At 28.6% G+C, this 14759-nt stretch overlaps 2 protein-coding genes across 4 annotated transcripts; one reads left to right on the top strand and one right to left on the bottom strand.

Moving 5' to 3' along the window:
* Positions 1-1221: 1221 nt before the first annotated feature.
* Positions 1222-10987, bottom strand: LOC119675979 (DENN domain-containing protein 5B). 3 transcript variants are annotated; one of them, XM_038087351.1, is made up of 19 exons: positions 10807-10987; positions 10165-10748; positions 9979-10088; positions 7829-7999; positions 7510-7748; positions 7150-7439; positions 6612-7082; positions 6047-6533; positions 5178-5384; positions 4459-4633; positions 4080-4392; positions 3824-3859; positions 3626-3758; positions 3296-3546; positions 3083-3228; positions 2899-3017; positions 2451-2827; positions 2157-2391; positions 1222-1550 (listed from the first exon to the last, which is right to left on the bottom strand). In XM_038087351.1, the coding sequence occupies exons 2-19, from the start codon at positions 10577-10579 to the stop codon at positions 1361-1363; spliced, it is 4365 nt and encodes a 1454-aa protein (XP_037943279.1). In that variant the 5' UTR covers positions 10580-10748; positions 10807-10987; the 3' UTR covers positions 1222-1360. The 3 variants fall into 3 exon arrangements, with proteins under 3 accessions (XP_037943279.1, XP_037943150.1, XP_037943215.1); XM_038087222.1 differs by having other exon boundaries at positions 1224-1550; positions 6047-7082; XM_038087287.1 differs by lacking the exon at positions 3824-3859 and having other exon boundaries at positions 1225-1550; positions 6047-7082.
* Positions 10988-12817: 1830 nt separating this feature from the next.
* On the top strand, positions 12818-14703 carry LOC119668977 (probable splicing factor, arginine/serine-rich 7). The gene is made up of 2 exons (XM_038078690.1): positions 12818-13456; positions 13522-14703. The coding sequence occupies exons 1-2, from the start codon at positions 13067-13069 to the stop codon at positions 14623-14625; spliced, it is 1494 nt and encodes a 497-aa protein (XP_037934618.1). The 5' UTR covers positions 12818-13066; the 3' UTR covers positions 14626-14703.
* The last annotated feature ends 56 nt before the right edge of the window (positions 14704-14759 follow it).

The following is a 14759-nucleotide window of genomic DNA, read 5'->3' as shown; positions in this document are numbered from 1 at the left end:
AATTTTTCCAAAGATTGATTCAAATGAAATTTTAGATGTCGATTGATATTTTCTAAACTATACTAATGAAAAACATAAATACAATTAGGTTAGATTAAGTTAGGTTATACCGACGAACCCACTTATGCCTATTTGACCATTGTGTTGCCGTATATAGAAGAAACACAGGGTTTGAAACGACTTAGAACCTTTGGCGAAGTTTAGAATGCTATTTACTGTTAGATGTTGTATTGATTAAAATCCTCAAGAAAGGGGATTCCTAAAGATGGGAAGATTCAACGATATGCAGTCATCTATATGCAATTTGGCTACTTTCCCTAAAAGGAAATCCAATATTCTCATTATGATACACCATGAAGATATTACTCATAAATACAAATAACAGTCAATAAATCTTCTGTTAGATTACTTTATATCTAGTAGTCATCAAAAAAAAAAACCTTCACTGATCATCACGCTAATCATGTACTTTTTAGTTATAGTTTTACTTTTAAGTTACTAATAATTCCAAATAATATGTTATTATTGCCGTTTCAATTTTGATCTGCCTCATAGCTATTACACGGATTGGTGAAACCAATTATATATGGGAACAACAAAAACTATAATAATTAAGTTTAAAATTAATATTTTAAAGTAACAATAGTTATTGATTTTAAAACATGAAGTATAGTTTTTATTTCTTTGAACACTTTTTACTTATACTAAGACATGCTATCAAACCACATTCATTTACTTAAAATAAATTTCACAAAAATCCATAAAAACCAAACATTTCATTAAATTAATTATTATAATATAAGTAAGAAATTTTGCAGAAATAACTTAAAATAAGTGATGTGCATAGATTGATGTATAATAATAAATAATCTCATTCAAAAGTCTATAGTTACAACTAAAGGAAAAATATCTTTGGTTTATAAAAAAAAGCTACCATTTAAAAGTTTGTTTAAAACAAACACAAACTAAATTCATCTTATATTTAAAATAAAAAATAAAATCTTTTTATATATATATATAAATATTTGTTTTTTTCTTTTTTGTTGTATAGAATATAATAATTTTAAAATGTAATATCTTTGCTTTATATAATTGCACATATAATTTCAATTTGATAAAAAAAATAAATACATTTAAATTTATAAATGGAATTAAAAAATAAAATTCATAATTTCTTTGAACTTTGGTAAAATTACTGGAAATTGTTCACACAATTAATTAAAAATAAATCTTCATATAGTTAAAAATTGGTAAGAATTAAGGGCAAGATGAAATTGCTTAATAAATTATAGAGAACAACGATTATGAATAATTAAGATTACATTAAAATTCGTTACTAATATATATATATTTTTTTAAATTAACATTGTGATGGAATTCCTTGAGTTATTGAATTTTCAAGTATTATGTGGCAATCATCCAAAGGTTCCAAAATTTGTATAAGAAATGTTAATAAATTTTTACGCCTCATAAAGCTTTCCTCCTCATACATTTCTTGTGTTACTTTTGTCATAGCCATTGGTTTTATCATACGTGTTAGTAAGTGGTCTCTATAAGACAAAAATAAAATTATTAAATTTTTATATTAATTAAACAATTTTTCTTACACAAATAAAGGTGCATAATAAAAATAAAAGTTTAATATTAACTGAAAAATTATAAAAAGTAATTAGTTATAAATTAAATTTGATTCTAACGTTAGTAATAACGATAGAGACTATTTTACTTAATAGAAACTATTGTATTTATTAGAGAGATTTCGAAGAGTAGTGAACTGTAGCAACAAAATATTTATTTATTTTTATTAATTAAATTTTTGGCTGAACTTTCAGCTGTTTCGAGTATTGCCAAATATTCACTATCAGTGATCTTGGAATCATTTCTTATATTTAATTATTTGTAAATACTTATTTTTGTAACTGCATTATTTGCAAACAACTACATTAAAGAAATAATTTCAAGACCACTGCTAATGGGTAATTTGGTAATATTCGAAAAAGCTTTACGGTCAGCCAAAAACTCAATTAAAAATAAATGAAATGCTGTTACCATTCACTTTTCTGTTCGAAACCTCTCTAAATTATAAATGTTCCTTTACGCAAACACTAACAAATAATTTCATTTTTAATTGACATTATTTAATTATATATTAATACCTCAAACTTAGACATATAAGCAATTGAAATTTTCCATCCTTTCCAAGTGTACTTCCGGCAGTATTTATTTCATCCATGAGATGTATATAATAGCGCCAAATAGCTGCCAATTCTCTGCGTTGCATGCTATTAATACCATTTTCACTAAAGGATGAGTCCATACTGGAACCGGAATCGTCAATTTGTTGTTGTTGTTCATATTGCAAATATTGTTCAAATTGTTCTTTAATTTTTGCTGTAGTATAAGAAAATGAATTATAATTAAAATCAAATATATTGAACTTTATGTCTTACTGAAATAATCCCAAATATATAAATTTTTACTGAAAAATCTGGTTGAACGATAGCCACATGTGAATACTTGTTCCATACACTTTACCAACCCATTATCACCGCACAATAAATTAGTCAATGTACCAACATCACGAGTACGACTTGGTTTATAATGCCACTTTACTATGACATTCACACAGTTTCCTAACTGATGTTGGATTTCAGATGGTGGTATCATTTCTGGACGCTGTACACTTGGACTACGAGTACGTGGTGGTGTATGATTAGCTTGTACAAGTTCAGAATTTTTAGCATTTGTTGATGCTCGTTGTCCTACAAGTAAACGTTCTGTGGAATCATCATCAACGCCTTTTCCTAACCAACGACCACAAGGAAATCTAAAGATAATATGTATAATGTTACTTACATAGAATACATGTGCCTATAGTTATATAAACATTTTTCATACTTATATGTATGACCAGTTACTTCATTTCGCATAACTATATGTTCCACTAGCCACTTAGATGAAGCTCCTGAATTATCGTGTCCGATACGCATTGTTGTTAAGAGACCTAAATTTTTATACTAAACAGGAAAAATATAATTATACAATTTTATCAAGATATATAATTTTTTATTTTATTACTCACGTGAAATATAAATTCTAAAGAACCTTTAGGGACTGGTACACGTTGTGTTTCATTCATGGTGCCAGACACGATAATCCAAACATTGCTGGAAGTGTGGTACACACCATGCTTACGAGATGGAAATATTACAACGCGATAAGGTAACTCTGTATATAGCAAAAAAAGTTTATTTTTTTCTAAAGTTATTAAGAAATCTACAAAATTTCTACTTACTTGTTGAAGGATACGTATTAGTAAAAGAAAAATAATCCACTGTATTTAACGTTAACAAATGATATAAAAACTGCTCTTTCTCCTCTTCACAACGTAAAAATGCAGATCTCTTGTATAATGAGCGCAATAACGATTCATCAGACAACAATGTTCGAAAATGTCGTGAAAGCAATTTCTTTTCTAGTGACAGACGTACCCAAGCACGAGTATAACCAATATGTGTTTTAATATCAGCCATAGCTAAAACATTTCTGAAAAGAAAGTTATATTTATATAATAAATTGGAAATATATATTTAGTTTTCAGTTTATTGTACGTTATTAAACATACTTAACATCAAATTCTAACGACTCGGGAAGTGGACACAATTGTTCAAGCCCTACAAATTTGTTGCGATCACGCGAACGACTACGGTTTGGACTTGGAGGAGAGTTTTCAATATCAGTTTGGAATGTTGATAAATCTATAAAAGAAAACATGATTAGATTTCTTTATTCCAAATTTCTTTATTTGTCTGCATTAACTTACAATCCATACGTTTACGCATAACATTCCAAGCAAGCGCTTAATATTAAAATAATAAAATATAATTTCGTAATAAAATTAGATGTTTTTTTTTTACTTTAATATTCATTTTTTAATAATAATTATAAAGTAGTATGCTTTTTTATTATTACCTTTATATTTTATTATTTTTTAGAGAATTGTTAGTAATTTTCATTAATTAATTTTTACAAATCTATTATTATATTTTTATTTTTGATTTTTTAAATAAATTTTATACCTGGTGTAGTTGCTGCATAACTTCCAGTACCAATTTTATTACCACTTCCAGATGTTTTTGGTGATGTACTATTTGAGGTAGTAGATGTATTATTTATGCGCGATTCCTGCAATTCTAAATATGATTGCAAATGTGACCACAGAGCGGATTTTCCTTGCTTTGTTTGTAATCCATGAGACCAAATTTTTTCTAACAAATCGCACAATGATGCAATCAATGTGTTTTCTTCGATACCATCACCCTTGAGACCAAGTGCTACAGCTTCTGTACCCATTTTTTCCAATAACATTCGCTTCGTTTTTGATTTAATATCCTAATGTTATATTATTAATTATAAATGTTGTATAAATGTAAATCATTATTTTGTGTATTACCGCACCTTAAGTAAACGTTCAACAAACGTCCAATTAGCTTGTGCTATTAAAGCTGGACTCACTTCGGTGGTAGATAAATTGGCTGACAGACGATTAACGGAATTTGTAGTTTTGGGATCTAAACAGATTTCTTTGGCACGCCATTTGTTACCGTTTTTAACGCGTCTCAAGCTGTTTCCCCTGCAAATTTGTTTAGTTATATAGAGAACAAATCGGGCCATATGTAAAAGAAAATATTAATACGTAACATTTAAAAGTTTGTAATATGTAATGTGTGTTTTAAGTGATACATTTGATAATTGTAAAAGCAAAATATGAGCTGTAACAAATTCAACCTAAATAATTATAGTTACTCCATACTAAAAAAAATTCCATTAAATTAATTATAATAGTGAACAAATTATAGTTATTAATTCATTTGGTATGAATGTAATGTAATTATTATCTACCCTAAGAAATGAAAACTAAACAAACTGCATTAACATTAAAATATATTTTATTAACAATAATATCAATTAAAAAGAAAAACAAACTTATAATATCGGAAGACACTTTTAATAAAAAACAATCTTTTGTGTTTTACAAATAATATTAATAAATAATAAATACTATACAATAGTTTCATTTGTGATATGTATATATATATATGTAAAATAGCATTCCGAAAAACGAGACTAAATCGATTACAATAAATTTAAGTTTTTATTATTATTGTGTGAACTACCTCGATGCACATTCCTGATTTAAAACAGATTTTTCTAATATAGGAAAACTTCGAAAATATGCTGCACGATTTGAAAGTATTTCGCTTGGTGGCGTCACTTCAATGTCGACACAACTTAAACGTTTCTCAAATACTTGCTGCGCTTCCTGACTCATCACACATGGTTCATAACTGGTTGCACAAATCATATTTTCACCGTGACGTTTTCTGCAATATGAAAGTAAGTAATATATTATTTACATATAATATAGTACAACTTATATCCTAATGTTATATTAATTTTTTAAAAAAAATACTTAATATATGTAAGGTGCATATTTGCATATATAATCCAAATACTAAGTTAATTTGCAAAAGTCTAAGCTAGATGTTGAGTTTAAATTTAATAATATTGTAAATTTTTAGTTTTATCGATTGAACTGAGTTTTAGAGAAATACCGAGTTATATACTTTGAAACAAAAACAGTTTCTAAAACAAAATGAATAAAGTTATATGTATTAGAATTTCAGTATATAAACATTAAATATAAACCCAACTATACCGATATACACAATTTAATTCAAATAAATACCACACTAAATAGATTAAAGAAATGTTAAAAATAGTGACAATAGTCGTGTAACAAAATTAAAAACAACTACATTGTAGAAAGTATCCGTACGTATTAAATGTAATACACAAAAATGTGTCAATCTTATTTTATCGCCTTTAAATCAGTATATTGATCTAGAACTTATATAAACTTATATAAAGTTTATACTTCGGGCCGTTTTATAATAAAATGTGTATTTAAAAATATAATATATATACAGATATATTATCCATTAACTTAAATATTTGCTAATATACATTAGTTTTATATATTTACCTTAATAATTTAACTCGTTGATCAAATAGTCTTAAATTAGCTTCTGGTTCCTTCTCCCAAACAGACAATATTTTATTATCTATTAGTGTTGCAAACATTTGAGATTCTAAAAATCGTGACAAAAATGCACGATGATGTTCAGGTTGATCTGATAAAAATGAATTTTTATCAAAATTTTGTAGAGATTCACGATTCGACAGCCATTCTTCTTTATCTTGATTAGGATATATTACAAAAAATTCATATGAGTAAAACATATGAACAAAGCGATTAAGGAATATTTCACGCAAAGAATTATTAATGCGTAAATCTTGATAATATTGCTCTTCATTGGTAATTATTGTTGGTGTCACTTTCGTCTTTTGGCCTAAAGCAGCAGCTTTCGTAGGTGACATTGTGGCATCAACTATATCAGTGCTTGTATCACCAAAAGACGTAACAGCACTTGGAGATTGTGTGCGCATGCCTCCTTTACGGCGTAAAAAATCTGCAATTCGTGGTACATGATCAATTTTTGAAGGATGCGCAATGAGTGGTTGATATTCGAGATTAACATGATTCGTACCATTATTATTGCCTAATGTATAGACAGTTTCTTGTAATTGATTAAAACGTTCCCTGCTGCGGCGTGTAGCTTGTAGACCGGTTGGCAAGGTACAACTAGATATCATGACATCATGATCACGTGAAGCGTAACCATTTTTGAGTATTGGTTCATGAGAACGATCACGTTCTATATCGAATTTATCTAAAATAGATATTACTTCCGCCATGAAATCAGTTTTATGGGGAAATACAGGAAGCTCTTCTGGCAGTTGTATAATTTTTTTGTCTATATCAACAAAACATAGTGTTGCTTCTGTGCCAATTTTATTGGCGGCTTCGCATTCAGCATGTAGACCCATAACAAAAGGAACTGGAGCATCTAAAAAATGATGCAATGCTGCTGGCAAGATGGGTGCATATACATGCGGCCAAACGAACGGAAATAATATAGATGTAATACATTCACCAACAATCATTAGTTTTTGATAATCTTTAGAGAAAAAATATTTATATATTAATATAGGATACAAAAATTATATATATATATAATAGTTTACCGGTAGAACGTAATAACACTTGATTTTCTAACAATACGCACGTTAGTAATTGTATAACGCATTCAACACCTAAATAGGTGAATAATAAACGTAAAGGAAAATCAAGAAGTGGCAACTCAACACTCAATTCTGGACGTTGTAATGTAAGTGCTAGACCAGCTAAATGTGGTTCGATTGGTGGCAAATAAATTCTTATTGATTTACCAGGTTGAGGTAGCATCACTTCATAGAGTATATTATAAACATATGATTCGAGACTAATACCAGCTCCGGGTTGACGCGGAAGACATCTATAAAATAAAAATTTAGTTTATTCTACTAATTCACAGTTATATATATATAATATATATATATATTTACTTGTACAAATTTGTTAAAAACATTTCAGCTGCAAAAGCATAAGGAATCTGACATATTAAAGAGATACTTTTGGCAACGTAGAGTTTATCCTTGGTTATATCATAATAACTTTGTGCGGATTGTGGTGCTTGACCTGCAACCTTAAAATGACGAGGCAATGATCTGCTCACAGAGGTTTCCTTTATTCTTCCTAATGAATGATTTTGTTGACCACTAGAGAGTTCAGTTATAAACATAGACTAAAATAATAATTATATATTATTTTTAATTCAAAATTAGAAAACTTAGAAAAATTATTAAATGTTAAAATTTGTTTTACCTGCAACGTATGCATAGCACTACAAATGTTTCTATTGCGTATTTCCTCATAAAACACCAAGCTAAATCCATAGCAACGTTTTCCATCCTCTCGAGTTGTGGCAAAAGAATGAAACTTTGGCGTTATGTTGTGCTTTTGAGTTCGAAAACGCAACCCTTGCGGTAAAGATAACTAATGGTATAGATAAAAATAATGCATTAAAGATATTAACATTATTAATGGTTAGTGGTTTTCATTACTTAATATAAACGTTTGGAAAAATCTAATTGACTAAAGCTAATTAACGTATGAAAACTGTATATGTAATCATATATATTGATAGTTTCGAACGGTGTTAAATCACAGAAGCTTAAATTTCTAATAATTGATAACGACTGACGTTTTTGTTTCTTAATAAAAAAGATTATTATGTCAATCATTAAATAATTTATATTTTACTCAACAACTGATAACAAATTAATTTAAAAGATAATAATAAAAATTTTAAATGTATTTCTTAGTTCATAAAAAGAGATTATAATAAACTTTTAAAATTTTTTTTATTATTTATTAAACTCTGATTATCAACTAATTATATTTAATAAAGAGAAATTTTTTGTTGAAGAGAAGATTTACTATATAAGCGAATAATTTTTTGCCTTAAAATAAAATAGGAGAAAGTTATGTTTTGTTTATTGTTTGTTAAACGAACATTAATAAAAGGCGTATTAAAAAAAATACTATACACACAAGCAATCGCCAATTAAGTAAACATTGTTTCTATATATAATCTTTTATATGTTTCTATATATATATATATATATATATATATTAGAAGTTGTTTTGGTAAATTATCACATAAATATAGGTGGCATATGATTTCTTGGTAAAAGACATAAAAAACTCATGAGTTTCTTGAACCAAAGAATCAGAACAAACACTTATCTAATATATATTTATATATTACAAGATGTTTTGGTACATCAGCACATATGGGTACTAAAATATTATTCCCATAGGTGACGTATTTCTTGCTACAAAACTTATGTTTTCTTTTCTTGTGGGAGTTTCTTCAATCAAAGTATCACCATTTATATATAATAAATACAGTCAAACTTCCAAAACTCGAAGTACCATTTTGTAAAGAAAATAAAAAAAGTCGACTTATGGAGACTTTTCTTAAACTAAAAGAATTTTTTTGTAATTGTATGTAATTTGCTCTCTAAATCCTGTTACACCCTATTTTGTTCGAGTTATAGAAAATTCGAGTTATAGAAGTTCGAGTTATGAAAGTTTTATTGTATGTATATTACAAGGTGTTTTAGTATTTCAATCAAAAAATCACCATTCATATAAAATATACATATATATAATACAAGGACTTTCAGTATATCATGATATACAAACGGCATATTAATTGACACAAGAAATAAAAAAACTCATATGACAGTTTTTTTTATACTGTTCGCAAAGATTTAATATATATATGCATAAGATATGCATAAATTTTTTCCGTTTTACTTCCAGTCCAGTACTGATCTGATCAATGAGACACGCGCTCGTAGAGCAGCACTTGAGCAACAAATGATTTGCCGCAAAAAACATCCAGTTTTCTGGGATGGTATACATAAATTATCTGAAGGATGAATAAATGTATAGACGCAGATGGCTAGTATTTTGAATACCAAAAAAATTTCCTTTGGAAATAACGTATTTTCTTTACCAAAACAAAACCGAAAAAAACTTATGCATACATCTGATATATAATACATCACTGCATTAATAAAATATAGCAAAGAAATACAAAACTTTTCAAGATCATTAGAAACATTTCCACATAAACATATGTGCAAGTATATATGATCTGTAAAATTAATATTTTTATTTTATAAACTACTTAAGCCTGCTATCACCATTTTACTCATCGTGTAGATATTTAATTTTGATCTGCAGTCATGCATAAATTTTGTATTTATTTTATTTATATCTCTTCATATATTTACTTTACTTTCCATTACAATCATATTCAACTTTAATTAAGTTCAATTGGCAGACTGCAATATTGAACACAAAGCGACTTATTCATAAAATAATTTGTATATACGATAAACATTGATTGTATGTATTAAAATATATCTACAATATAAGCATTGAGTAGAGAATACACATACCATGCAGATACCATGTGCATCAAATGGGTTCCAAGAAACATTTTCTGGATAATGAGCCAAAGGTTTACTTTTGTAGGCACGATCCAAGGGGGAGCAATGTAAATTATCACCTTCAATTATAATTTTTGAAGGAAATTTAAATTTTAATAATAATTATACGAGTAATAAAACATGTATAATAATTACCAGCAAAACGGTCAGGTTCCAATCCAGTATCCAAATCTAAACCACATATAACAAAATAGTCAGCAAATCTAGAAAACTGTGGATCGGATTCTCGTTTTAATGCTTTCAGCTCATTGTTTGACATATCACCGGGTGATGTGGGAGATGTTACAATAGACGCAGTACCATTTTTTAAAGTTTCACCACCAGCATTATTCAATTTTCTTATAACAATGACATTATTGTGTTGTTGTTGTTGCTGCTGCTGTGTTGTTTGTGACTGCGTTTGAAGTGTTTGCATGTCTGCTGGTGGTGTCGTTAGGGCTGTCGTTGATGCTGCTGATGTTGCTGTTGCTGTTGCTGCTACTGTTAGATGATTCTGTTCGTTAAGTATTAATTTAGTCAAACGATTTCCAACATTTTCAGAAGTCGTCATAGTTTCCACCTTTATAATTATATTTATGTGTGACGTTTGTATTAAGAAGATGGGAAAAAAGTGTTATCTGCCAAGGACGTTTAAAGATTAAAGGGAGGGGGTGGTGAGTAAATGACTTCTGCTGACTAGCAGTAGCACCCAGTTACAAATTTTTCCAATTGCGTATTTTCTAATTTAATTAATATTTTCTTAAATAGCCACATTAAATTTTGCATATTATTTCTTACATTTTTTTCTTTGATTACTTAGGAAAAATTAGTGCTTTTATTAGCTTTGCTTGTATGCTGTTTTCTTTTCTTGTTATTATTGCTTTTGTGGTAGTTTTTGTTTTTGTTGCTGCTGATTTCTTTTTCAAATACACAGCCAACATTTTCACTTATTTCAAAGTTATTTTATATATTTTTATATTTGATCAAAATTTTTTAAAACATTTTTCAATTTATTTTTTGCACAAATAATTTTATATTTTATCTATCACATTAAATTTAAAACAATAAACTTTCAAAAAACCATCAGTACCTACAACCAGACACAAAAAGCATTTACCAAGGTACTGAAGAGAATGATGGACAATAAGAGCAAATATATTTGACGAATGGTTAAGTGTTGAAAAATCATATAATTTATATTCAAATAAAATTAGAAAAAATTTAACCTTTTACTACACTGCATATACATATGATAGCCGTAATTTTTTCTTTTTCAGACCAAAAAAAAAAAAATACTCGCAACTTACGAAAGTAAACAACTCAGAAAGAAAAAATTACGGCTATTGATAAATTGATTTTCAAATAAAATATTTTATTTTTCTTTATTTGAATATAATTAAAGACAAACATATAATAACTTGGTATTTTAATTTTTCAAACAAATTTTCAATATAATTATGTCTAATTGCACCCTTGATATATAATATGCGTTTTCAGTGGCTCGCAAGTATGGCAAAAAACAGCAAGTTGCTGGCCTATACTAGACGAAATGTACGCAAAACAACAACAATTTGAATCATAACTTTATTTGAATAAAATACACAAAAGTAAATTTATATAAATTAATGGTACTCTGATCGAACTTAGTAAAAGATGTCATATGAAACGTTTTATAGAATATGAACCAAAATTTAATCTGAAATGATATACAAATTCAAAAAATTCAAATGTAGGTATATAAATTAGAGATATTCAGAACAAACTTAATAAGTCAACACTCAATAACCAACATAATTGTTCAATGATATTATCCTAAACTATTCCGAATTACCAAAGCACCTGAGCTCGTATTTGGGGAATTCAAATTTAATACTATATTCACATTACCTTCATTAAATCGGTTTATTTGATTTAGGTTGCTAATGAAGTTGATTAACTAATCTTAATTTAGTTAAGAATAAATAAATTAAAATTACACCAAAAATGTTGAATGTAACATTGAAAAATATACTTCCTTAAAGGGCAATTACCAAAATTTGACTTATTTGTCACATGAAATAAAATGTCAATAAACCAAATCATTAACTCTGTATTAACTCTGTATTCGGTAAAGAATGAGATGGAGAAGGATGATATTAATTTATAAATCACTCCATACATTTCATCCAATTTTGTTTTGCATTTATATCAAGTAACAAACTGATAAATAGAAACAGTATGTATGTATATGGAAAAAATGCAAATTATCCAAGCAGCATACGACGAGCATGTCGATTAAAATTTTTTTCGGTAAACTTTTCAACATTGGCTTATATAATAATAAATATAATATAATAAATTTTATAAATAAAACTTTATTATTTAATATTTTATTGAAAATATTTGTTACTAAATTATGTTTATTAAATTTGTATAAAACGTGAGTTTTATCAGTGATAAAACAACTTCAATGAATAATATTAATGTTATTGATATATTGGACACATCTCTATCCTGACGATATTCATAAGATACGAAATGAAAATTGTATAAAAAATAATATTTATTGCTAAACATTTGTCGAGTCGATTGTGTTAGTAGTTCAATTTAAAAATGTAGTTCATTTTAAATATGTAACACTGAAAATTAGTATTAATAAGAATTAACCATGTAAAATTGTGATAATTTAAATTCATGATGTTTTGACTCACACAAATTCCCATATTTATGTTAATACACGTTTATTTTAAAACTCAAGTTTAAATACATATTAATCACTACTCAGAGATCAACTACCATTACAAGGCACATAAAAGAAACATTTGTTCAAATATTTTATCTGGCAGCGATGTAAACTTAACGAAATATGTCCTAAAATTATTGTTCAATGGTAAATCCCTTATTGTGCGTTTTGCCGAAAAATCTATATAGCAGCGTTTGCAATAACATTTTTGCAAATTAAAATTGGTGTTTAAATAACCAAATTGTTCAATATAATATGTTTTGAACAACGCACGTATTCATTAACATACTTAAAGAAAATAATTTAACAACAACTTGTGCACAGTGAAAGTCTATAATGGCGGGTGGTAATTCACCACGCGTTGTCCAAATTACCAATATTGCACCTCAAGCGACAAAAGACCAAATGCAAACGCTATTTGGTAATATTGGTAAAATTGAGGAAATTCGATTGTATCCAACAGTACGTGATGTTTCTTGTCCCGTTCAATCAAGAATTTGCTATGTAAAATATGAAGATAGTAATTCTGTACCGGTGGCTCAACATTTAACAAATACGGTCTTTATTGACCGGGCTCTTATTGTTATACCTGTATTAGCTATACCTGATGAATATCGCGCACTGGAAATGTCTAAGAATGGTACGATTGTGCCGGGCTTACAAAAACCAGATTCGAAACTACCACCGGAGGTAGTTAATAGGATTGAGGGCCAATCGCCTCAGCAGGTATATTTGAATCACTCATTATTATTTACTCAATAATAAATCTACTTAAATAAATCTACATTTAGGTAATAAAAACTTATGATCCAAAACTAGTGGATAATAATTTACCAGAATATCCTGCATTACCTTCTTTTTATGATGGTAGAAAAATAGAAGAGATTCGTCGTACGATAATCGTATGTGATGTTAAAAACGAATGGCGCCTTGATGATTTAATGGAATGCTTTCAACGTGCAGGAGAAGTTAAATATGCGCGCTGGGCTGAAAAAGATAACAAAACTTACTGTATGATAGAATTTTGTGAACAGCCAAGCATTATACATGCGTTAAAAATGCAAGGTCATGAGTTTAAAAGTGGATATCTTAATGTATATCATTCAACAGATTCTATTGTTAAACCTGAAGCTAAATCAAATGAAGCCGCACAAGCCGAAATTGAGGAGGCAATGACAATTGTAAAAGAAGCTCAAAATATGATTTCAGCTGCAATTGACCCTGTAATTGGAATGTTGGCAAAAGATAAACGACGTCGGTCGCGTTCACGATCTCGCTCTCGTGAGCGTCGTACTAGTCGTTCCAGATCACATCGTTCTCGATCTCGAAGACGTTCCCGTTCGCGTACACGTAAACGCACTCGCAGTAAATCTAAAAGACGTTCTCGTTCACACTCTCGCAGTTCTCGATCGAGGAAGCGTTCCCGATCACATAAACGGTCACGCTCTCGTCGTAAGAGTCGATCACGTTCACGTTCTAAACGACGCACACGTTCGCGCGAACGTCGTAGCAAAAGATCACGTTCAAGACATAGAAGAAGTACTTCAAGAACTAGACGCTCACGTTCCCGTGGAAAGCGTTCCAGATCTCGTGAACGTAAACGTTCTCATAGAACAAGAGAAGAAAAACGATCACGTTCTTCGCGTTCGCGTAGTAAACGTCGAACTTCCATTTCTCCTTCATCTGTACGCTCTCGCTCTAGTCGCAGAGATGTAGCACCACCAACTTCAAAGACTTCATCTTCAAAACGGCGTTCACGTACACCCGATCGCAAATTGAAGGCGATAATAGAGGACTCCGAAATAAAAACTACACGTCCTAGTTCAGATTCTAAATCTCGGAAATCTGTTAGTGTGGAAAAATCGGATAACATGGATATATCAAACTCTCCCTAAACGATTTAACAATATTTAAAGTATTTTCGTTTCTTTATAAAAAAGATGAAACAACAAATTTAAAATATCATTTAAACAATTTAGTTGACTTTTAATAATCTCTTAAAATAAACAAATAGTTTCATAAAATATAG

This window comes from Teleopsis dalmanni, chromosome 1 (genome assembly GCF_002237135.1).
Source record: "Teleopsis dalmanni isolate 2A chromosome 1, ASM223713v2, whole genome shotgun sequence".
In the NCBI taxonomy this organism is placed as follows: domain Eukaryota; kingdom Metazoa; phylum Arthropoda; class Insecta; order Diptera; family Diopsidae; genus Teleopsis; species Teleopsis dalmanni.
The sequence above is the reverse complement of the archived record's forward strand: the minus strand, read 5'-3'. Positions and strand labels throughout refer to the sequence as shown.

What these genes read in the sequence shown, in the direction of transcription:
- LOC119668977 (XM_038078690.1), top strand. Translation starts at nt 13,067, where the DNA reads ATGGCGGGTGGTAATTCACCACGCGTTGTCCAAATTACCAATATTGCA. An exon ending in AGGGCCAATCGCCTCAGCAG is followed by an intron (nt 13,457 to 13,521) that starts GTATATTTGAAT and finishes ATCTACATTTAG; the next exon opens with GTAATAAAAACTTATGATCC.
- LOC119675979 (XM_038087222.1), bottom strand. Translation starts at nt 10,579, where the DNA reads ATGACGACTTCTGAAAATGTTGGAAATCGTTTGACTAAATTAATACTT. An exon ending in TTATGCAGCAACTACACCAG is followed by an intron (nt 3,860 to 4,079) that starts GTATAAAATTTA and finishes TTTAATATTAAG; the next exon opens with CGCTTGCTTGGAATGTTATG. An exon ending in ATATATTTGGGATTATTTCA is followed by an intron (nt 2,392 to 2,450) that starts GTAAGACATAAA and finishes CTTATACTACAG; the next exon opens with CAAAAATTAAAGAACAATTT.